Here is a 23689-nt window from a genome sequence, read left to right as displayed (position 1 = left end):
TTTTTTAAAAAAAAATCCTATGATGGGATATATATGTGACTAATTCGTCTAATTAACCATTAAAGACAAATGGTCGGAGCATAAATTACACTTGAATTGAAATAAATTAGTCATTCTAGCTAAAACACATATGTGACCGATACCATTTCAGTGCTATTCTAGCTTCAATTACCACGACTGAAGTTGAATGAGTTACAACACTGGTCTCTTATCATATTACAATGTATTGCATTGACGAAAGATCAGTTTACAGTTCTACGTTTCTACGTAAAGGCTATATATTCGTCTTCAGGTTTGATGGATGGAAGCTGCTACTTACATGAAATCAACGTCCTAGGCGGCTAGGCATATGTAATAGAGCTTTTTTCACACACTAGCAGCAGCAATAGAAAGGTGCCGGAAAAGAAAAACCGGACCACAGAATTCTTAATGCTTGATGGGTTGTATAGTGGAATAAAGAACAGAAGTACGCCGAACAAGAAGGTACATCCCATGCCTAAAACCACATAGGATAGCCAAGGTACTGTCCTCAACACGACGAATATACCCATCATGAAGGCCAAGGACATCATCACCAATGCGAAACCCAACAAGGGTAGTGCAAACTTGAGAGATACCAGGATTAGCTTAAGGTCACCTAAGTGTGCCCAAATAAGAGTTACCACACATAAAACCGAACTGTATAATGCTGCTGTGTTGCATATTATAAATGCCTTGAACGGCCATCTGTCCGGCAAGACAGCCATGCCTATGTTAGGGTCATTCCCGGACTGGTTGTAACCTCCCGGAAGGGTGAATCCAGCTGCAAATGTAACTGTAGCCACTAGTGTGGCTACTAGCATGTGTGTGTCAACTCTTTTTCTGAAACCATCCAACTCTTTCACGCTATTTGCTTTGTTCTTTTGCTTTCTAACTCTTTGTAGTTGCTTGTAGCAACTCTTTCTTAGTGATTGTGAGCTTCGCGGTGCATCCACATATCTCAAGGCCATCCAAGTAAGCCTCTGCAAATTCATAGAGCAATGAATTGTGTTGTTACATGTACAACCGATGCAAAACATAAATAGGCCTAACAAATCTGAGTGTGTAGAAAATCGCAACCCAATATAATAGATACTCCCTCTGTCCCTAGTTCACTTTAAAGCACCATAATCACACTTGATATATTTATTGTTAGTATCAATTAATAATTTATAGTAGTTTCATGTATGTTAAAGTTAACTCCATATATGTTAAGTATATGTCAAAAATGTATCCATCAAATGTACACCACAACATATCACACGTGATTACCTAAACAGTAAAAAGAGACAGAGGGAGTAAAAAATGGCTAATCGATAACATACCGCTTCAAAAGTGGGGAATGAATCAACATGAACCTCAAATATATCAAGTGCTGTTAACCCTTTCTTGTTCTGCAACTTAGTGTTGCATCTATTTTCCCTTGTCAAAATATAGACCGCCCTCGGATGGAGGCCTCGGGTAGCCAAATGCAGAGGAGTATTACCATCTTCGTCTTTAAGGTTAATGAGTCTTGCCAATTCGGTCATTTTGATGAGATACGATACTAGTTGGGACTTGCCATATTTAGCAGCCAAATGAAGAATACTTTGGCCTTTTTTATTGAGCAAGTTTTTGGTCATGTGTAACAACTGAATGATCTCTACATTACCACTACAAGCTGCCTTATGAATTGGAAAGGAGGCTTCTTTGTCACATTTATATGCATATTCAGGGAATTTGTTGAGCAAGTATTCAACACCTTCAATGTGACCTTTGAATGCTGCGTATGATAGTGGTGATTGACCATCATCTTCCTCTAATTTTATTAGTTCATTGTGATTGTCTAGTATCAACTTCAAAATATCTGTATAAATTCAAATTCAGGAGTTATGTTTTAATTTGAAAATTAAATCAAATATATATTGCAAAAATTAAAAGCTAATTAATTAATCGAGAGTATTTAATAAGAAGAAAAAGTAGCTTGTTTTACTTAAAGAATATTGAGTGGAGTCATAATGCTTTTGTTGGCCAAATAATCTGTATATAACAAAAGTATTAGGAATCTTAAATTTATTGTTGTACAAGGTTATCATAAGTCAAAAGTGGCTGCGACTATATGTCTTTTTAAAAATCCTTTTCTCCTTAAATAATAATTTACTCTAAACATTATCATCACTATCCAACTTTCTTTCCTCTCTACTGAGGTCCTATTCGACAAATCTCGCAGTAGCCATTATTTATAATGGTAACGAGTAAATGAGTAATTATTAATTAGTAATATCTTATCTAATTTGGAGACACTCATGTATGAAAATAGTATTGTACACCAGGGTGCACCATGCACATGGTGCACCCGGAACGCGGAAAGAACATACTATTGTTCGACAAAAAACATTTCGTGTATGACAAAGAACATACTTATATTAGACAAAGAACATACCTATATATGTTTGATAACATGTTCTACTATACTTATGTTCTTTAACATATGTTGAAAGAACATGTTTTTTGGGTTTCAATAATACAAAATATGTTCTTTTGAACTTGACTTGTATGTTCTTTGAGGTAATGAGTGATGCACAAATTATGTTCTTTTTTATTTATTATTGTATGTTCTTTGAGTTTGTTCGGTGTGTTCTTTTCTTTGGGTATGAATTATATATTTTTCACATTATAACTTGTGTTATTTTAACATATGTTATTTTGAATTTTGAAATTTAAAATATAATTAGAAAAATGAAATCTAGAGTTATTTTTAGTTGATAATAATTTTATAGAGTGAAAACTAAAATTATTATGAAAAGTTGAATTTTTAAAAAGAGAGAAAACTATCAATTTTTGGGGAAATGTTACCTTTGGTACAGTTTTTTTTTTTTTTTTTTTTTTCTTATGAAATTTATTTTGAAGCAATTTTTCATGAAATTTTAATAAAGTCTTTATCATGTTCTTTTTGTAATGTATTTATATCCTTTTTTTTTTTTTTTTTTTTTTTTGAAAACTGTATTTATGTTCTTTAGTAATGCATGTTTTTTGTTAAAACAAACATGTTATTTTCCAAATACCTAAATGTTCTTTTTTCTAACACCTAATGTTCTTTCCGCTTTATTTTTTTTTGTTTAACCGGGTGCACCATGACCCGACTGTAGACATTAGTGAAGTTTATTGTGAAATAAAAGTATTTTATATGATTGAAGTTTTTCAATGATACCCGTTGGTAAGACTATACAAATTCGAATTGTAGACCTCGATACAACAAATCAATTATTATATTTTATTCCACTCAATATTAAGTTACTCCAATTAGATAATCACAATTATTGTTATTTTCTTCTCCCTCCTCCAATATAAAATTACCTTTTCTCACAACTTTTGAATGCCCATGCCATACAAAGAAACGGGAAATTCCCTGTTTCTCATAGTGAGAAACGAAATTTGTTTTTCATGGGGGCATTTTCGTGAATAAATTAACAACTTTTTCAATATTGTGGGCTCCACAGTTGAATAAAGTTAAAAAAGTTGTTGATTTATTCACAAAAATACCACCATGAGAAACGAATTCGTTTTTCACCGTGAGAAAGTGGGGCATCCTCGAAACGCTATAGTAATGCCGAGAATAAATAAATTATATTCCCTTCAATCAATTGTTTTTGTCCTGCTATCTAATTTAAAATGGAATTAAATTATAATCTAACAAAAAATATTTTTCTTTATATTAAAAGGTTAGAGATGTGAAATATAATCAATATCGGAAAATATATTAAAAAAAAAAAAAAAGGCAACATACCTGTGTTCTTGGCTTCAATGGCAGCATGAACAACAGATTTTCCCTTTAGCAACATCGGTTCGGCAGTTTCCTTATGTTGCTCTGTATAAACGATCATCTTCTTCACAATTTCCCAACACCCGGACTTAATAGCCAAATAAAGCGGAGAACTATCTTTCTTATTCAACTTATAACAAGCTTCACAATAATCATCAACCAAAACCAAACCCACATCTTTATCATCATTCTCTAACGCAATATGCAACGGCGTATCGCCTTCATCATTCCCTTCACCCAACAACGATTTCTCAATGTACTCTGCTTGATCATACTTATCCCACTTTATCAGTGCTTTGAGTGATTTCAACTGTGCTGCTTTCGCCGCAGTATGAAACGCAAGATCACCCATGTTGTTTGTTTCTTTAATGATATCTTTTGTTATTGGCAGAAGTTCGGTAATAAGCTGAGACTGACCTGCTCCTGCTGCAATGTGCAGCACAGTGTTTTCATATTCTTCACATTTCAGCTTTTCCAAGCTTACTTGTGAATTTGATATATCATTTAAATTTCCTTCAATAATTAGCTTGTACATGGTTGCATCAATTGGAGTAAAATCTGGTGTGACATCTTTGCGGCTTGCTGACTGGCTGCTGTTGTCGCTGATGTTGCTGTCAGTGTCGCTGTCGTTGCTGTCGGACTTGATGCTGTCGTCGGTGCGACTGGGGGAGAGATTGTTGCAGTATATTGAGCTCAGGGATTGAATGGTGTTTTTCATGGAGGAAACTCCTTGAACTACACCAATATTACTACACTTGGGAGAAATCATTTTCAATGATTTTTTATTTTTAAATTCTATGCTTTTTTCCTTTTTCTAAGCTTTTTGAAGAGTGAGAATTAAGGAACTCTAAGTTACTTTTGAGTTTATAAAAGGGTATTCCACCTTACTTGGTTGCTCCACATATAGACTTACTTCTCCCTAGTCAATTTTTAGACTCCAATTATTTATTGCAATACTTGATTATTGGTTCAAATCCTCGATCTTATAACTTGGTGTTATTCCATGTACCACCAAAATCTATTGGTCCACCTCATCTTTATGAAGCATTCTACATGTCTTTCCGGGAAATATACATCATTACCTATACTGCTGTATAAAGGAAAATGGCCTTTTGAGTGATAAATTTATCTTTTTCCAAACTGTCCTTCTTAATTTACAAAATTACTTATTCACTATTTAAATTTTTTTTTTCAAAAAATAAAATATAAAAGTTCATAACTGCTCACAAAAAAAAAAAAAAAAAAAAAAAATCTAAACTTTCAAATAAAAAAAAAAAAAAAACAAACTACTCACAAACCAAAATTATTTACTTTTCTTCTTTCAAAAAAATTATCTACTTTTCATGAATAATAAAAAAGAAATAACTACCCACAAACGCACAAACCATGTTTATTTTTTTTTTAATTGAAAAAAAAACCATGTTAAACTTTCTTTAAAGATAACCGTAACATTTTTTATACCAAAAAAAAAAACAGTATTTTTATTAAAATAAGAAAAATTAATACCAATATAAACTCCCTAAAAAAAAAAATCAACTCTGTTACAAAGGAAAAAAAAAACCTTAACCTTTATTAAAAAAAATAAAAGAATAAAATATATATCTAATCTATATACGTACTATTACCGTAGATGTTTACTCTATAGTATTCAATCTTTTATATAAAAAAACCTCATATTATTTTTTAAGGTTAATTGAAGTACTTCATGGAGTAGATGTGTCATTGGCAATTTTTTTTAGTTCTCTAATTTAAAGTTTATGTAATTATTCATGATTTTCCAAAAAAAACTACAATAACAATATTATTGTCTTTGTTTTTTTTTTTTTTTTTTTTTTTTTTTTTTTTTTTGAAGACATATTATTGTCTTTGTCATTGACTAGAAGGGAAGAGAAAGAGGGATAGTTTACAGAGTCGAGGGATTTCATTAGAACAGAGATTAGAGACAAAATTTAAAAAAAAAAAAAAAAACATAGTACGGAGTATAAAAAAATACGTACTAGATTTATTCATTGTCTCTTTAGTCTTTAACATGAAAACCTACAATCTTAACCAAAGGAATACAAACAAAAGGGAAGAAAAGAGACATGTCCTATGGATGATGTCTAATAGAACATGTCATGAGTGAAAATAACGCTATTGTAGGAGAAAATAAATCTACTCTTAGCTTTCATATTCTCTACGAATTAAAATACTCTGATTCACGTAATAAGTTGAATTTCATCTAAAATAATTTAGCCCTCTTAAGTATGAGACGACATGTGTTTTTCCATAATAAGTTGCAAATTCAAGTAGGTTACGTTTTTTATCAAAACAATTTAGAACATCAGGGCAACCCAGTATAAGCTTCTCGACTACATTAACATGTCCTCCAGTAATTGCTTTATGAATAGGAAACGTTCCACCGTTATCTTTTACCATTACATATTCTGGAAACTCTTGAACAATGTAGCAGACTTCATCGTAACAACCTTTGTACGCTCCATATGAAAAAGGCTTCCATCCTTTGTTGTTCGCTGAGTCGATGAGCTCGGGAAGGCCCTCCATGATTGCCTTGAATACAGCTAAATTGTTACAAATTAAATCAAGTTAAAGGTATATATTTAAACAACTGGGCCAGGTAGTTGAAAAATCCACAATAAAGTTTAGCCAATTCTAAGGAATTGAAATCAATGAAAAACAACTACATATGAAAATTCAATTCCCATGTTAGCAAAACAATACCGAAATACTCCCTCCCTTTTGCTGAGTGCTAAATAGTTATTGCAGTAACGTATATGGAGGAAAAGTGAAAATAGGAACCATGCATGTGGGTGCTTTTGCTTTAAAGAGCATAGATAGAAATCAGAGTAAGGGATTTATTAAATAAAATGGGGCTCACAAAGTGGGGTTGTAGGTGATAAAAAGATAAATAAATAATTGTCATAAAAGGAATAAAGTATAAGTGAATAAAACTTAGAAAAACGGATGACAATAAAAGGTCAGTAATATTTAGAAAAACAAAGGAAGTAGTAGATAGTAGTAAAGCTAACAGTCTTTTAATTTGACAATTGACACTCACCTAGGTTCCTCTTCTCAAGGGCAGTATGTGCAATCGAAACCTTGTTGGCATGATTGAGAAGATGCTTTCTGATGGATCGATCTGAACCCATTCCGATCATGGCCCTAACCAGATCCGAGTAACCCTTCTCTACAGCAAGGCACAGCGGCGAGTCCCCTTGGTTGTTTTCTTTGTATATGGCCCTTGGAGCTTCCTTAACCATGTAAATCGCGGTGTTCTCTTTGTTACCATCAACAGCATAGTACAAAGGGGTGTTACCATAACGGTCACCCCCAAGCAACAATTTCTTAAAACCACTTTGGCTTTGCATTAACTCAGCAATCTTCCTTAGTGCCCTTGTTTGACCATGATATGCAGCCATATGTAACGCAGTGCAATCCGCGGCATCCTTGTACCGTATTATGTCTTGATGAACGTCGTCCTCCATGATCTGTGCGATCACCCTTAGTTTACCTCTGGCAGCTGCCTTAAAGAGTCTAATCCACTCTTCTTCATCTTCGTCATCATCATCATTATCCGAAAGCCCCATTCTTACAAGACCCAATTGTATATCCGAAGGTAGAAAGAGTTGTTTGTCTCGCCCCACACGCTCCATTCGGATGCACAAATCTTCGTACCCGGCTTTTTGTGCTAGAACAAACGGCGTCTCTTGATCATTATTGAATTGGTATATGACACTCGTCTCACTCTTAGCTAGAAGGGTCGCGGCATCTATATGGCGGTTCTTGAGAGCCAAGTGCAAGGGCGTGTCACCTTCTGCGTTCCCTTCGCATAATACATCCCTCAATATCTTAACATGGTTGTTCATGTCAAGAACTTCCATCATCTTCGATATAGTAGTCTCATGTCCGGCTCGTGCCGCAACATGGAATGCCGTGTCTCCAACAGCATCCCCAATTCGGATTAGGGTCGGATCTTTGGTGAGGATTTCCACAGCTTCATCTGCTCGGCCTTCTAAGGCCGCGTCGAGGAGTTCATCAGCCCCGTACACAACTTCATTGTCGTTGTTGTTGCTGCTAGTAGCGTTTGTTTTTGCTTCACTAGACGCCATAAATTAAATTAAGGGTACAAAGATAGTTGTTAGTCTTCTTTTGGTTTTTGGATGCAAATTATAATAAGTTTTATGTTTTTTGGATGGGCTAATGTTAGTAGTATATATGGAGTGTGATGTCAATAAAACCGCGTGAGTTATGTGTAGATTATGTGTAATTAGTTGAGTCAAAGTTCAACTAATAATCCAATTTGGGCAAACTTAATTAAGCTACTAGTTACATAATTTGATACTGGTTGATTCGCTTTACTGATACTCCGAAAGTTATGCGAAAACATGTGCGGTGGTGTGCCAATGTACATATTATACATGAGTACATGACCATCAACCAATTAATGTAACTTTTATCCCTCCATTAGATAATTATACCATATTATTGAAGACCACCTTTCAACCTAGCTGGGAGGTTTATTCCACACTACGAATTGAAGGGGTGGATGAATGTAAACTCGTAATCTTCTTGTTACGATATATGTTGATACCATATGAAGTGACTAACTTAATCAAAACTTAAGCAGATGATTAAAACTCTGGCATCATTGATTGTACAATTCATCTGTATGAAAAATGTTAAGATAGATCGATCATTCTAGAACAATGTAGTACTTTAGATCCTTTGGTTGTCAATCAATCCCTACTAGAAGTATACACGGTATGATGATAGTAGCTAGGCATTTGACTAATATCACTAATTAGCTGTCATCAATGTGTGAGCCGTAAACAATCTAGTTATATATGCGATTAGCTTTCATTAAAATATGACTTATAGATTTGGATATAATTGACTAATAAACCAATAATATGATGTACCCAATTGATACAATTATCAATAAACCACTTAGTTTAATTAATATATATAATATACATATACGTTAATTGTCCTCAATATAATGGTCCATGCATGCTTGACAAAAACTTAATCACTAGTGTTTAGAAAAACGGCCGCTAAGTAAAAATTAAATTGTATAAAATTCAAAAAAAAAAAAAATGTATAAAATTCAATCAGTAAATTTTATGACCAGTAGGTAAATTGTAACGATTCCAAATTTGGACTCTATTTTTTATTTAAAGTCTTTGAATCGTTAATATAGAGTGTGAATGTAATAACGTAGCTAGTGAGTTGTGAGTGGGAGTAGGCTTAATTGATTACATTAAAGTTCAACAAATCCACTAAGGACAAGCTAATTAAGCTCAAATTTTCATAGTTTTACATTAGTTGATGCCATTTATGCCTCGAAAGTTATGCTAACCATGTGCGGTGTGCCAAAGGCATCGGTATGTACATACTCCCTCCGTCCCCAAATGATCGTCCCTTATGGGCAAAAATCACGGGAATTAAGAAACTTAAATAAAAGTAGTTAAATTACATTGAAAAGATAAATTTACATTGGGTATTGTTGAGCTAGGCTTATGTATTTAGCTTATATTGGGCTTATGTTTTAGCCTGATCCTAGGTTGTATAAATATACCCTTATATGTAATACACTGACTAAGGATTCACATTCTTGACATGGTATCAGGCCTAAAACTCTAAAACCTAAAACACTGATTTTTTTTTTCAACGCTTAATCATCAACAATGGAGGACGGAAAGATTGATCCTGCTTCTCCGTTTTACCTTGGCTCCGGTGATCAACCGGGTAATTTGATTACACACGTCATCTTCACAGGTGATAACTACTTGGCATGGTCGAGGGCGATTACACTATCTCTTCGATCTAGGAGGAAATTTGTGTTTGTTGATGGAACCATCACCAAACCTACAGAGAAGAAGAAGCTGCTTGATTGGGAGACGGTCAATTCGATGCTAGTCTCCTGGTTATTGCGGTTTATGGACACTAAGGTTGCGGCATCGATCCCTTACTTTGAGGAGGTGAAGCGCCTATGGGATTATTTAGAGGCACGCTATTGTGTTTCGAATGGACCTCGTTTGCAACAATTGCGGACTAGCATCACCGATTGCAAGCAACAAAAGGGTATGACTGTTGAAGCATATTACACGAAATTGATGGGGTTATTTGATGAACTCACGCGAATCAAGCCCCTCCATGGCTGCGAGTGTGGACTTTGCACGTGTAATGTGGCTGGCAAGTTTGCTAAGGATCGAGATGAAGAAATTTTGCACCAATTTCTGATTGGTATTGATGATGACTTATATGCGGTGGTGAGGACGAACTTGCTTTCTCAACAACCCCCTGCTGATTTGAACCGTGCTTATCAAGCTTTCCTCCAAGAGGAGGAATCCCGTGGCATTGCAAAAGGAAAAGCCGAGAAATCGAAGGAGGCTCATGTTTTTGCTGTGCCTTCTATGCGTGGGAAAGGTAATTTTGATCGTCAAGATCGATCAAAATTATATTGCACTCACTGTAAAAAATCGGGACATGATGTGGAAGGATGCTTTGACCTCCATGGCTACCCCGAATGGTAGTTCGAGCTCAAAGGGAAGGGAAAAGGGCGAGACAGAGCTGCTGCCCCTGCCTCACTGCCGAAGTCTGCTGCTGCTGCCCCTGCTGCTCGTGCTAACAACATCACAGGAACTCCTCAAGCTGCTGCCGGTGTGTCTTTGGCCGATCTCAAGCCTTCCGATGTTCAGGTTTTGCTAAATATGGTTCACAATCAACAAGAGCGAATGCAAGGTGAGTGTGTGCCGGGTTCTTGGATTATAGATATGGGGGCTTCTCATCATGTAACCGGGGATGAATCGTGCTTGTTGGATGTGTGTTCAATTGCAGCGTGTCCCGTGGGCTTGCCTAATGGAGACCAAGCCGTGGCCTTGAAAGAGGGTCGGGTTTGGTTGAGCGATGATTTAATATTGGAGCATGTTTTATTTGTTCCAAAATTAAAATGCAATTTAATATCGGTGTCAAAAATGATTGATGATTCTCAATGTTTTGTTCGTTTCACTAATTCTTTATGTGCTATACAGGACCTACATTCGGGGAGCTTGATTGGAGCCGGTGAACGGAAGGACGGACTCTATTACTTTCGGCGAATTCCTACAGTATGTGCGGTGCAAGTTCCGGGGCTGTCTGTGTTCGAGTTATGGCATCGGCGACTTGGGCATCCGTCAGACAAAGTTGTCAAGTTAGTTCCTGCTGTTAGTAATAGTACTACTATGAAACATTTAAATAAAGCTTGTGATGTGTGTCCTCAAGCTAAGCAGTCTAGGGATAATTTTCCTAATAGTGATAGCAAGGGTAGTAGAATTTTTGAGTTAATTCATTGTGATTTATGGGGGTCGTATAAAACTCCGTCTACTTGTGGTGCACATTATTTTTTGACATTAGTGGATGATTTTTCAAGAGGTGTTTGGGTTTATTTGTTGAATTCCAAAACTGAAGTTTATTCCGCATTTTTATCATTTTTTGCTATGATTGAGCGTCAATTTGAAACGACCGTCAAATTGGTGAGGAGTGATAATGGAACTGAATTCAATTGTATGCTTCCGTATTTCAATGAACATGGCATTATTTTTCAAACTTCATGTGTTGGGACACCCCAACAAAATGGCCGTGTTGAAAGAAAACATCAACATATATTGAATGTGGCTCGTGCTTTGATGTTTCAAGGGAATTTACCTATTGGTTTTTGGGGTGAGTGTGTTCTTGGGGCGGTATATTTGATTAATCGTACACCCTCTCGGTTACTACAAAACAAAACTCCATATGAAATTTTATTTGATAAAGAGCCTAGCTTTGATGAGTTGCGTGTTTTTGGTTCTCTTTGTTTTGCCCATAACCAAAAATCCAAGGGAGATAAATTTGCACCTAGAAGTCGAAAGTGTGTTTTTCTAGGATACCCTCACGGTAAAAAGGGGTGGAAATTGTATGACCTTGAAACGGGGGAGATTTTTGTGTCTCGTGATGTGAAATTTTTTGAGAATGAATTCCCTTTTGCTAGTGAAAAGAACTTGATTAATGGCTCCGAAAATAATGTGGACATGCATAATATGGATGTGGATAATGTGGGGGTCGATATTGATTTTTTGGATGATTTGGAGGCGATTTTGGAGGTGAGTGAAGGGAGCCGAGAGCTGCAGCCAGAGCCCACTGCCGAGGGGGCACACGAGAATGCTGCTGCTGCCCCTGGCAGTGCAGTCCGCAGCCCACCTGCGGCAGGGGCTGCTTTGGCCAGCAGCAGCGCTGCCTCTGCGGTGGACAACAGAGCAGCAGCAGCCCGGGACAACAGTGCTGGCAGCACCCTTGACATTGGGGCAGCTGCTAGCGACGTGGGTGAGGGTGATGAAAATGTTCTTGATGTTGGTCGTGGGGTTCGTGTACGACGTGCACCGGGTTGGCATCAAGATTATGTGGCACATACTGTACAAGCGACGAGTCCTCCTAGTTCACTTTCTCCATGCTCCTCAGGTACTCCTTATCCTATAGCACATTGTGTGAATTGTGAAATTTTTTCCCTGCGACACCGTATATTTCTTGCAGCTGTAATTGCAGGGACTAAGCCTCGTAATTTCAAAGAGGCTATGAAAGATGCAGGGTGGAGAGAAGCAATGCAGAAGGAGATTGCAGCATTGGAAGACAATCAGACATGGGTGATGGCTCAATTACCTCCGGGGAAGAAGGCTCTTGGTTGCAGATGGGTCTATAAAATCAAGTACAATTCTGATGGTACAGTTGAACGATTAAAGGCTCGTCTGGTCATATTTGGCAATCATCAAGTTGAGGGCATTGATTATAATGAGACGTTTGCTCCTGTGGCTAAAATGGTTACAGTTCGAACTTTCTTAGCGGTTGCGGCTGCGAAAAATTGGGAATTGCATCAAATGGATGTTCATAATGCCTTTCTTCATGGTGATCTTGATGAGGAGGTTTATATGAAGCCACCTCCTGGGTTTCATGGTAGCAAACCAGGAATGGTTTTTCGTCTTCAGAAATCGCTTTATGGTCTTCGTCAGGCACCCCGCTGCTGGTTTGCCAAACTTGCAGGGTCACTCAAAAGGTATGGCTTTAAACAGTCATATTCTGATTATTCTCTGTTTACTCTGAATCAAGGGAATGTCCATCTTAGTGTTCTGGTGTATGTTGATGATTTATTGATTTCTGGCAGTTCCGCTTCTGTGATTTCTGATTTCAAGGCATATTTGAGTGAATGTTTTCATATGAAAGATTTGGGTGTGTTGAAATACTTTCTTGGTATTGAGGTTGCTCGTAGTCCGGAAGGCATATTTCTATGCCAACGGAAATATACACTTGATATTATTGCAGAGTCTGGTTTGTTAGGGGCACGCCCGGCAGGTACTCCAATTGAGCAGAACCACACTCTGGCAAAATCAGAGGCACTACCTATTGCGGACCCCGAAATGTATCGGCGGCTTGTAGGTCGTTTGATCTATTTGTCTTTCACTAGACCAGATTTGGCATACACAGTCCATATTTTGTCTCAATTTATGCATCAACCTCGTCAAGATCATTGGGAGGCAGCTCTTCGTACGGTGCGCTATTTGAAGGGTTGCCCGGGCCAGGGTATTCTTTTGAGGTCAGATTGTGACTTGCAATTGACAGGTTGGTATGATGCAGATTGGGCTAGTTGTCCTCTTACGAGACGTTCGATTACAGGTTATTTGATGTTCCTTGGGAATTCTCCTATTTCTTGGAAAACTAAGAAGCAGGATACTGTTGCTAAATCTTCTGCAGAATCTAAGTACCGTACGATGTCTAAGGCCACTGATGAGTTGAAGTGGTTGAAGGGTCTTCTTGATAGTTTGGGAGTTTCACATCCGCAAGCGATGAGTTTATTTTGTGACAGTCAGTCTGCGTTGTATATTGCGCAGAATCCGGTCTTTCACGAACGTACTAAGCATATTGAGGTTGATTGTCATTATGTTCGGGATGCAATTCAGGATGGGATAATTCGACCATCATATGTGAAGACCACGGACCAACTAGCGGACATCTTCACTAAGGCATTGAGCAAGCAACAATTTTTGTATTTACTTGGCAAGTTGGGCATTTGTGATTTGCATGCTCCAACTTGAGGGGGGGTGTTGAGCTAGGCTTATGTATTTAGCTTATATTGGGCTTATGTTTTAGCCCGATCCTAGGTTGTATAAATATACCCTTATACGTAATACACTGACTAAGGATTCACATTCTTGACAGGTATGTAAAATAGTAGAGAGAGAAAGTAATAAAAGTACATTGAAAAACAAAATTTACATGGGAAAGTTAAATTTGCACAAATATTGTTGTAATTGGAGGAAATTTTGATAAAAAATTGATATTAATGGTACTTGAAAAAAGCAAAGGAAAACTTTTGTATACATCCGGTTTTCAGTAATTTACTGTAAATCGGGTACACTTTTGTCAGATTTAATGTCACTTTTGTCAAATTTAGTGTCACTTTGTCAAATTTATCAATAAAGCATAAATAACTCTTATATATGTCAGGGTAACTTTTGTGCGTTTTAGTATAATTTTTGCACATTTTATTGTCACTTTATAACGGATGTTCAGTAAATTACTGAACATCCGTTTTTATTTAAAAGTTTGTGAAAAGCAAATGGGACTATCAATTTGGGACTAAAAATAGGCCATAAGGGACTATCATTTGGGGACGGAGGGAGTATTATATGTGGTTAAATTAAATAAAAATTAAAAATGACAAAATAAAAATTGGTTTACGTGTCAATTTGAACATGTATCCTTATTGAACATCATTGTCTTACCACTAAAATATGTCAAATTTTATGTCGATTTATAACAAAATATTAAGGTATGGTGAATGATTGATTATGTGAGAAATAAAATTAAATGGAGAGAAGATTGTGTTATGAATTAATTGTGTAATTGCAAATCTACGTAATGACTTGGGACATAGTGCGGTCCAAAGACTAGTTTACTATTCACACAAATGTCTCAAAAAAATTTGAGTGGGTGGCTAAATGTTAAAAATTCATAAGAAGTATTTAATTGAGCAGAGTAGTAAGTAGGTATTAGGTAGTATGCAATTGACTAATATATACTTCGTATATAGTATCACTAATGAGCTGCCATCACTTTGACACTTTGTTATCTGTAATCATATTATTTACTATAATATCATTATTTTCATTAAAATATTACTTATAGGATTGGAAATATTTGACTAAACAACTTAGCTGTACCCAATTACTTGATAATTGTGATTAAAATTACTTTGGGTAGTTTAATTAATATACTTGGTACTTTGTAATCGACTACAATGCCAGCATGCATGTCTATATCTCAATTTTGTATACACACATTCACTGATAGATTAGACATAGAACGAATTTTGAGACTCTAGCCAATACAATGGAGTCATGGTGGAGAGGTAGTTATATACACCCGGATATACCGTACACCCATGAGTGTTTTGTTCTCATTTTAATGTTTGTTAAGTGTACGGTACACCCAGATGTATATCACAAATTCTAGTCATGGTGACACGAAGATCATTGGTTCAAATATTATTTACCCTTCCTAGCTTATTTAAGCTGAATGTACAGCTTGAATTAATAAATTTACAGTAATCTACAGTAGTTGATCAAATAATCTACAGTAAAGTTACCATTACTACTAACTGGTTTTATATATAGTCTGGCAGATCTGATTACTAGATTCACCAGAAATCACAAATTAATTAAACCACATTTTTGTGCTAGCTTCAAACATCACTAAATTCCTCTGTATTCGAATGGCTAACTTATCAACTACACGTAGTGTTGCTGAAACGCTACTAACTGCATTGCAAAGTTCCATGGTGAAAGATACATGCTCCAAGTGGGGTGTTGAACCGTCTAGACTGAAAGACCTCATCGACACGGTCTCGGACATAAGGAGTGTCCTGTGTGATGCAGAGGCCAAGCAGGAGCTTGTGGCCGAAACACGAAAGTGTGTTCAGAAGCTCAAGGATGCTGTTTATGACGCTGATGATTTGTTCGATGAATTACTCACTGTGGCTGGTCAAACTAAGGGGCGTTTTCTGCGTGATAATAAGCTCCCTGATAAGGTACGTGCCTTCTTTTCTGATAACAGAATGTCTCAGTGTGTTGAGGATGCAAAGAACCAATTAGATGCTTTGGGTCATAGTAGTAGTACTTGGATTAGTCAAAGCAATGTTGGATTTGAAGTCGATTACCAGCTTATTAAGGCGGGTGAATATGACATTAACTCTTATGTAAGAGAAAGAAATGTGATTATTGGGAGGAAGATTGATAAAAATGTTGTCGTAGATTTGTTACTAGATACTCCTTCCGTCCCTTATTGTTTGGCTTATGAGGGCTTTGTTAGATTTTTAGATTTGAGTCGAGATGTGATATTAGTGTTGGTCCCTTGTATACCAACAAAATATGAATCTGGGAAAAGTAAAAGGGGATGAATGGAGTACTTCTTTCTTGACAATAGAGGGAGTCCGAGGAGTCGGGAAAACTGCTCTTGCCAAACTTGTGTATAATGATGAAAGGGTTAAACTTGAGTTTCCGTTGAGATTGTGGGTTGATGGAGAAGGAAATAAATTTAAGGCAAATGAGATTCTTGGGAAAATTTTAGAAGTTACCGGACGATATAGTAATGAGGATATTGATGTGCTAAAAGATGAACTTTCAGAGGAAATAGGAAGGGAGAAGTACTTGATTGTTCTAGACGATGTTTGTGTTAATGATCCTAAGGAATGGCTAGCTTTGAGAGAATTCTTAATGTTTAGTATAGGGGGGAGTAAGATTATAGTTACTACATGCTCTAAGGAGACAACGAGGGCTATAGGGAGTGAACACACATACGAGTTGAAAGGTTTGTCCCCAGAGTATTCATGGCAATTGTTTAAGAAGACGGCTTTTGGGAAAGGGCAAGAAAAAGAGAGCAACCCTGAATTAGTTGAGATAGGAAAGAAGATTGTGGAGAAATGTGATGGGATTCCTTTAGCCATAAAAGAGCTAGGTAGTCTTTTGTTTGGTCAAGATATATGCAAGTTGAAATTGTTTGAAAAGCATGCATTAGCCACAATTGGTGATGATAGAGGTGAAGATAAGACTATGTCGATACTTAAGCTTAGTTACCATAGTCTAGAATCACCATTGAAGAGTTGCTTAAGTTATTGTGCGTTGTTTCCCAAGGGTTTCATCATCGATAAAAAATTGTTGCTCGACCTTTGGATGGCACAAGGATTTGTTGTGCCACTCAATGGTCAAAGTATGGTGGATGCTGCTGAGGAGTGCTTTTCAAAATTGTTACTAAGATGTTTGTTGCAACCTGTTAAAAGGGATGAATACGGAGAAGTTGTGTCTTGTAAAATGCATAGTCGTCTGATGCACGATGTTGCTTTAGAAGTTGGAGCACAAGAGATTTGTGAATGTAGTCACAACACTTATCCTAAGATTAAGCTCCGTTCGTATATTCATGGCATTTGGGATGTGTCTTTTCCACTACTTGAAAATCTTGTATCAAGCTGGTTATGTTTAAGGGCATTAGACTTACATGCCTTATATATCAAACATTTACCAGAGTCAATAAGTAAACTCTTGCATTTACGGTATCTTGATCTTTCTTATAGTCATCTTGAAAGACTTCCGAATTCAATCACTAAACTACACAATCTGCAAACTCTGAACTTAGAAGGTTGCACTGACCTAGAGGAGTTGCCATGGGATATATGCAAAATGGTGAATCTAAGGAGCATAAATATTAATAAATGCTTTGTGATATTTTCAATGCCTTCCGGCATGGATAAATTGACACGTCTTCATACACTCACCATGTTTGTAGTAGCAGAAGAGTACTCATGTGCAGAAGAAAGTTCGAGTGAGGATGATAGCTCAAGTAGCCGTGAGCAAAGTGTGGGCATGTTAAAAGATTTGAAAGCCCTTGCGAACCTACGAGGCTCAATCAACATAATAATTCCAAAACATTTTATAGATGTTGATGACAATCAGAGCCAGGAAGAAAGTGGAGGATATCTAAAGAGTATGGAACATCTCAAGGAAGTATCAATAGAATTTGAAGAAGACAAGTGTTGTGATGAACTAGATATTAAGCATGAAGATTTGCTAGAAAAATTGCGACCTCATTCCAACCTCAAAGGGGTGGAATTAAGAGGTTATCAAGGTGCTAATTTTACAAGGTGGACATCCAATCTCCCAAACATTGTAAAGCTAAAGATGAAGTCTGCCGTGGGATTGCAGCATCTCTCATTACTCAGCAAAATGCAGCATCTGAAGTCACTGACAGTATCAGGTATGAGCAATTTGAAGTATATGGAGATGACAAGCAGCACCAGCAGTAGCGATTATGCACGAGAGTCATCAAACTTCACTTTCTTTCCCTCCCTTGAAGAGCTAGATATAAGTTATGCTCCCGAGTTGACAGGGTGGTGGGAAGGTGATCAACAATTTGTTGCAGAGGATGGTGGTGGTTGGCAGCCAACATTTTTGCGCCTTTTTAAGTTGTCAATCTTGAACTGCCCTAAACTAGCATCATTTCCTCCATGTCCAAGGGTGGAACAATTGGACTTGGGAGGTCTTAATGAAAACTTCAAAATAATGGAGTTTAGTGATCGCGATGGTAACAATAGCTACCGCCCTTCAGTATTGAGAAATGTTAATGTTTTCAATAATATAGGATGTCTTCAATCACTCCGGCTGAGTTCTGTCACAAGCATCAACATAACGCAGGATCATGATGTGGAGACACTATCCGGAGTCAAGCAGGCATTCAAAAACTGCTCCTCTACCTTGCATAAAATTACAATAAAAAATTGTGATAGCTTGAAGAGTGTTTCCGGAGCATTAGAGTACCTCACTGTCCTAGAGTCGCTATCAATAATTGAATGTCCGAGTTTGATCTTCAAAGACGACGATGACATGCCTTGGAGATCCCTTCATCAAAGCCTCCGGTCCTTAGAATTATGGAAACTCGAAAGCATGACCATTCTGCCTAGAGGGATACAGTATTTGACCGCGCTCCAAGAGCTGACCATTGAATGTTGCTGGGAATTGAAGGACTTGCCAGAATGGATTGGCTGCTTGTCATCTCTAAAGTCCCTTCGGATTAAGAATTGCGACGAAATCCAATCATTACCAGATTCAATGCGGAAGCTCACCTCACTCAAGCTACTAAATCTGAGTTATTGTAAAGAAGGCTTGAAGGAACGATGTCAAAATCCAACCGGAGAGGACTGGCCTAAGATTCAACACGTACCCTTCATTATTATTTACGAATAATTACAAAGGTGCGTCGTAGCTTTATACATCAAATGCAAGATAAAAGGTTGTGTCACATATAATTATTTCATGTACTCGTAGCTAGTATCATTGTTTATGGGAAATTCCAAACAAAATTTGTTTCTCATGAGGGCATTTTCGTGAATAAATCAACAATTTTTTCAATATTGTGGGCTCCACAGCTGAATAAAGTTGAAAAAGTTGTTGATTTATTCACAAAAATGCCCCCATGAGAAACGAATTCGTTTCTCACGGTGAGAAACTGGGGCTTCCTCATTGTTTATTGTAATAATTGATGTATTTATACTATGCTTGTAATAGACTGTAACAAATGTTATATTTCATAGGTATTGTTAATATAAGACCATTTTTTTATTTAATTATTGAAGAAAAGACCATTTTTTAATATGCCTCTTATGCCATGGTAATTTGTTGTGGTTGCTTGATCGTCTTTTGGTACTAAAGTAATTGATAGTTGCCCAATTTTTTTGGAATCGCAGGAATACAGTGGCTTTTTACCAAATTCATTTTGCAAAGAGTGAGTAAAATTAACTTGTGTTATTGGGTCCTCTGGAGCATAACAAGATTGGAACGATTAAACGGTAAATAAACAAGGTAATTTATTAACTTACAAATCACAAAAATGACATAATAAGGTGGAAATTCGTATACAGTATTAATAGTGGATTCTTCCATAATCCATCAATGTCTAAGTCACAAAAATATTTAGTGCTGAAATAGCTACTCTTACATGACAAAATGTATTAACCTGTGGTAATATAACAGGATTTCAGAGAAACAGATATTATGAAATTTGTGCTGTTGGAAACTTGGAGATGGCATTTGAAAGAATAAAGCTGCTCACATGTTTATGAGAAATTGACATATTGATTAGGATTTAGGAGTAACATTAAATGTTCATTTGTCCTGAGGATTTCTATTGTACAGTGATTTTTTTTTTTTTTTTTCCAAATATAGTGATAGTCATGGTTTGTACATGTGGTAATTGCACTTTGAATGTTTGATGTTATTATATTGTGGTAATTGCACTTTGAATGTTTGGTGCTATTATATTATACGTATTAATCGGTGTACATTTTTGTAAATCTGGATCAAAAGGTTAGCTCTTTATCTCTTTCGTTACGAGCCTATGAGGTTAACAAAACCAAGTTTTGCTTGATTTGTAAACAGATGTTATCAAAAAGTTAACTCTTTATCTCTTTTGTATACATTTTTTTTTTTGGTTGATTTGTAAGTATTTACACATGAATGCCACAATTAAATTTACACTCTGTAGAATTATATTATCCATATACAAGTTGGACGCTTGACCCCAAGTCTTCCTTCCATTGACAAACTACACACTATTAATCTACCAAAACAACTTTTAATTAATTGTCTTTTCCTTCATATTTAGGTTTTTTTTTTTTTTTTTTTTTTTTTTTTTTTTTTTTTTTTTTTTTTTTTTTTTTTTTTTTTTAAAGTAAATCCTATTCTTAATTAATCAGTGTAGTAGGTAGGATGCTTATTAATTGACCCAAAAAGTGTTAATTGACAACATTATGATATATGTATGACTAATGACTGTCATGAGTACACTGATCTGAGCGAGGAAGTCAGTTAAATAAGCAAATTTTTTGTTGTTTCATTTTATTATTTTAATAAGCAAAATTTAATACGAAGTAGATAATAAAACATGGTTACAACTTTTTTTTTTTTTTTTTTTTTTTTTTTTTTTTTTTTTTTGGTATGTATGTATGTATGATCAATAATTTTTATAATTTGATAATTTTGAAAGTTGTAAAAGTTACTTTTACATAATAAAAATAAGTTCCAATTCTTAAATATTCAATTTGAAACTAATACTCCATAAAATTTAGATTAATAATTCCAATTGATAAAACAAGTAAATTGAATAGGATTTTAATTACTTAGTATCAAATTGTATATAAATTAGAGGCTACCGGATTGCAAATGATGACCAAGCTAGGACAATATTTATTTAAAATTCCAAAAGGTTCCTATTTCTACATGCCTGTGGCATGTAGAAATAGGAACCTTTTGAAATTTTAAAAATTAGAGGCTACCGAATTGCAAATGATGACCAAGCTAGGACAATAAATGTGGCATGCATGTTGAGATTATTACATTGCTAATACTTTAGTTGTTATAATTACTACGTATATAATTTCTTAGAAACATTCCACTTCCTAAGACGTACAAATTTATTCAATTCCTAGATTATGTGAATATCCAAAAGATTATCTAATACCCAAATGAACATTAATTTAAGATCAATATAACCTGACCTTAACGTAAAATATAAGAAATTATGAATTGACTTGACTTTATTTACTATACAAGTATATATTTTGAAAGTTAAACATCCTAACAAATCACAAAATCTGAAAATCACCAAAACATCTTTTCTCAATTCTCCTTCTCAAGCCCTCATTAGAGCCTTTTTTACGTAAAACAAAAATGACTTTACTAATCCTTCAAAAATTGTACATCCATTTTATTTTTCTTCTCCTTTTAATCATAATTTCATGCAAAGCCACCGAAGAATTAACTTCAAACACACCATTACCAAACCCAAGCATCAAGTGTGACACTTGCCCTGAATACCTTCCTCCACCGCCTCCTCCGCTTCCCGAATGTCCACCACCTCCCCCTCCACCGTGCAATCCATCACCGCCGCCATTTTGTATCCCTTGCATGCTTTGGCAAACACCTTCGCCGCCATCACCAAGCTACTACAACTACATTCCAAGCAGCAATTTGTATGTGAGACACTCAGGTGGTCCAAAAGTTAAGGGTGGTATGAGTGGTTTTATGATGCTTGGTATAGTTACATTGTTGGAGGTGATCATATATACTTGCATGATAATAAGTATGCATCATTTTATATACTACCTCTGTTTCTTATTATCTGCAACGAAAGAATATTAAGAAATGTCTCGATTTACGTGTTGACATTTTAACACACAAAACGAGACATTTGCGTTATTTTTTTGTCAAATCTGAGCTCAATTTGGATCCTTAAGGACCCAAATAGCTTCCGAAACATGTGACGGAATACCAATTTGATAAAAATAATATTAATAAATGGAGAGTGGGCCCGACTAACGGAATTTTTTAACGCCAGGATAACGGCAAGGTTACCGTATGGAAACAAAAAGCATATTGGGGTTACCGTGTAAAAAGTCATATATGTTGGGGCACAACGTAGAAAAGTGAAAAAAAACAGGGTTACTGTGTAGAAAAACCCAAAATTTATTGTTAATTAGGAATTCAAACAGGTATAATTAACTTAGTTTTAATTAGTTCTTAAAATTACATGCTTTAATAATGTATACAAATATATGTGATCAAGTACTTTAACATAAGAGTGGAAAACGAAACAAATTTTTATTATAAAGTTGATTAACAACATTATTGTAAACCTATACGATTCCAATCAATTTTTTTCAAACGAACAATTTGATCTCAAATTCAAACTTGATAAGATTAGATTAAACCTTTCCTGAGCTATTTTTAATAGCTCAGTCTCCGACCAGTGGCGGATCCATGATTGGGGTAATGGGGGTACGAAATTAAGTTTAATAAAAAAAAAATTTACAAAATACAAAGTAATATGTGGAGCACAATAATTTTTTCTTAACTAAATTTTGAGTTAATAAACCATTTAACTATTGCATTAGTAATTTAGTATTTGTGTTTATTATGCACCTTCTTTCGACAACAAGGCTTATAATTGAGTAACGAAGTATCTTTTTAAAAAGAGATTGTCTAAGAAACTTGTTATGGTAACAATAGATCTCTTTGATCAAAAGTACGGTCTCTTTGTTTTTAAGACTACAATGGAATATATATCATCTAAGAGACCGCCTAAGACCAGTTTTATAATAGGCGGTCTCTTAGAATTTAATACTTGTACAAAAAAAAGGCGCTGATTAGGCTGTTGTGGTAGGTGACAGTATCTAAGAGACCGCCTATTAGATAAAGGGGATCTCTTTTTGTATCAGTTTTTTTTTTTTTTTTCTCCTGCAGAATGGGGGTACAGTTGTAACTCTATGTACCCCCCTAGATCCGCCACTGTCTCCGACTCTCCGATTTAAATTACTTCATAGGATGTCTCATCACTATTAGTATATTATGAACTAATGAATTATGAAGTATATATTGCAGTTATGCAACTATGCTTGTATCTATCTACTAGTCTACTATCCAATTAAAGAACTCAAGATTTTACATGACAATATATTTCATTACAAATAAAACACAAAATCAGGTTAAGACTTAAAGAGGAGTGTGTGAATAAAGTCAAAACGTGTCAACTAAAAAAACAACAGAAAATCTTGCGTGGACCTGGTTCACAATAATATTATTGTGGACCTAAGGTTTATACACACGTAACTGGCATTATATTCAACATAGTGACCCCTAATTTTAATATAGTAACCTTATTTCTAACAAAGTAACATTTTTTAAAACTTGTGTGACCATTAATATTATCATGAACTTAAAGTACGAAATTATGTTGAATAGTGACCTAATTTTAACATAG

The 23689-nt window shown here is 35.6% G+C and overlaps 2 protein-coding genes across 2 annotated transcripts; one reads left to right on the top strand and one right to left on the bottom strand.

The window, feature by feature from the left end:
• Window positions 1-149: 149 nt before the first annotated feature.
• Window positions 150-5539, bottom strand: LOC145594993 (protein ACCELERATED CELL DEATH 6-like). Its single transcript, XM_081651347.1, has 3 exons — window positions 3785-5539; window positions 1344-1864; window positions 150-1001 (listed from the first exon to the last, which is right to left on the bottom strand). The coding sequence occupies exons 1-3, from the start codon at window positions 4587-4589 to the stop codon at window positions 342-344; spliced, it is 1986 nt and encodes a 661-aa protein (XP_081507473.1). The 5' UTR covers window positions 4590-5539; the 3' UTR covers window positions 150-341.
• A 10060-nt stretch (window positions 5540-15599) lies between these two features.
• LOC145594063 (disease resistance protein RGA2-like) lies at window positions 15600-19974 on the top strand. The gene is made up of 3 exons (XM_081650407.1): window positions 15600-16133; window positions 16228-19092; window positions 19906-19974. The coding sequence occupies exons 1-3, from the start codon at window positions 15600-15602 to the stop codon at window positions 19972-19974; spliced, it is 3468 nt and encodes a 1155-aa protein (XP_081506533.1).
• Window positions 19975-23689: the final 3715 nt, after the last annotated feature.

This window comes from Chenopodium album, chromosome 19, assembly GCF_948465745.1.
Source record: "Chenopodium album chromosome 19, dcCheAlbu1.1, whole genome shotgun sequence".
NCBI classification, from domain to species: Eukaryota; Viridiplantae; Streptophyta; class Magnoliopsida; order Caryophyllales; family Amaranthaceae; genus Chenopodium; species Chenopodium album.
This window is presented reverse-complemented; position numbering and strand designations above follow the sequence as displayed.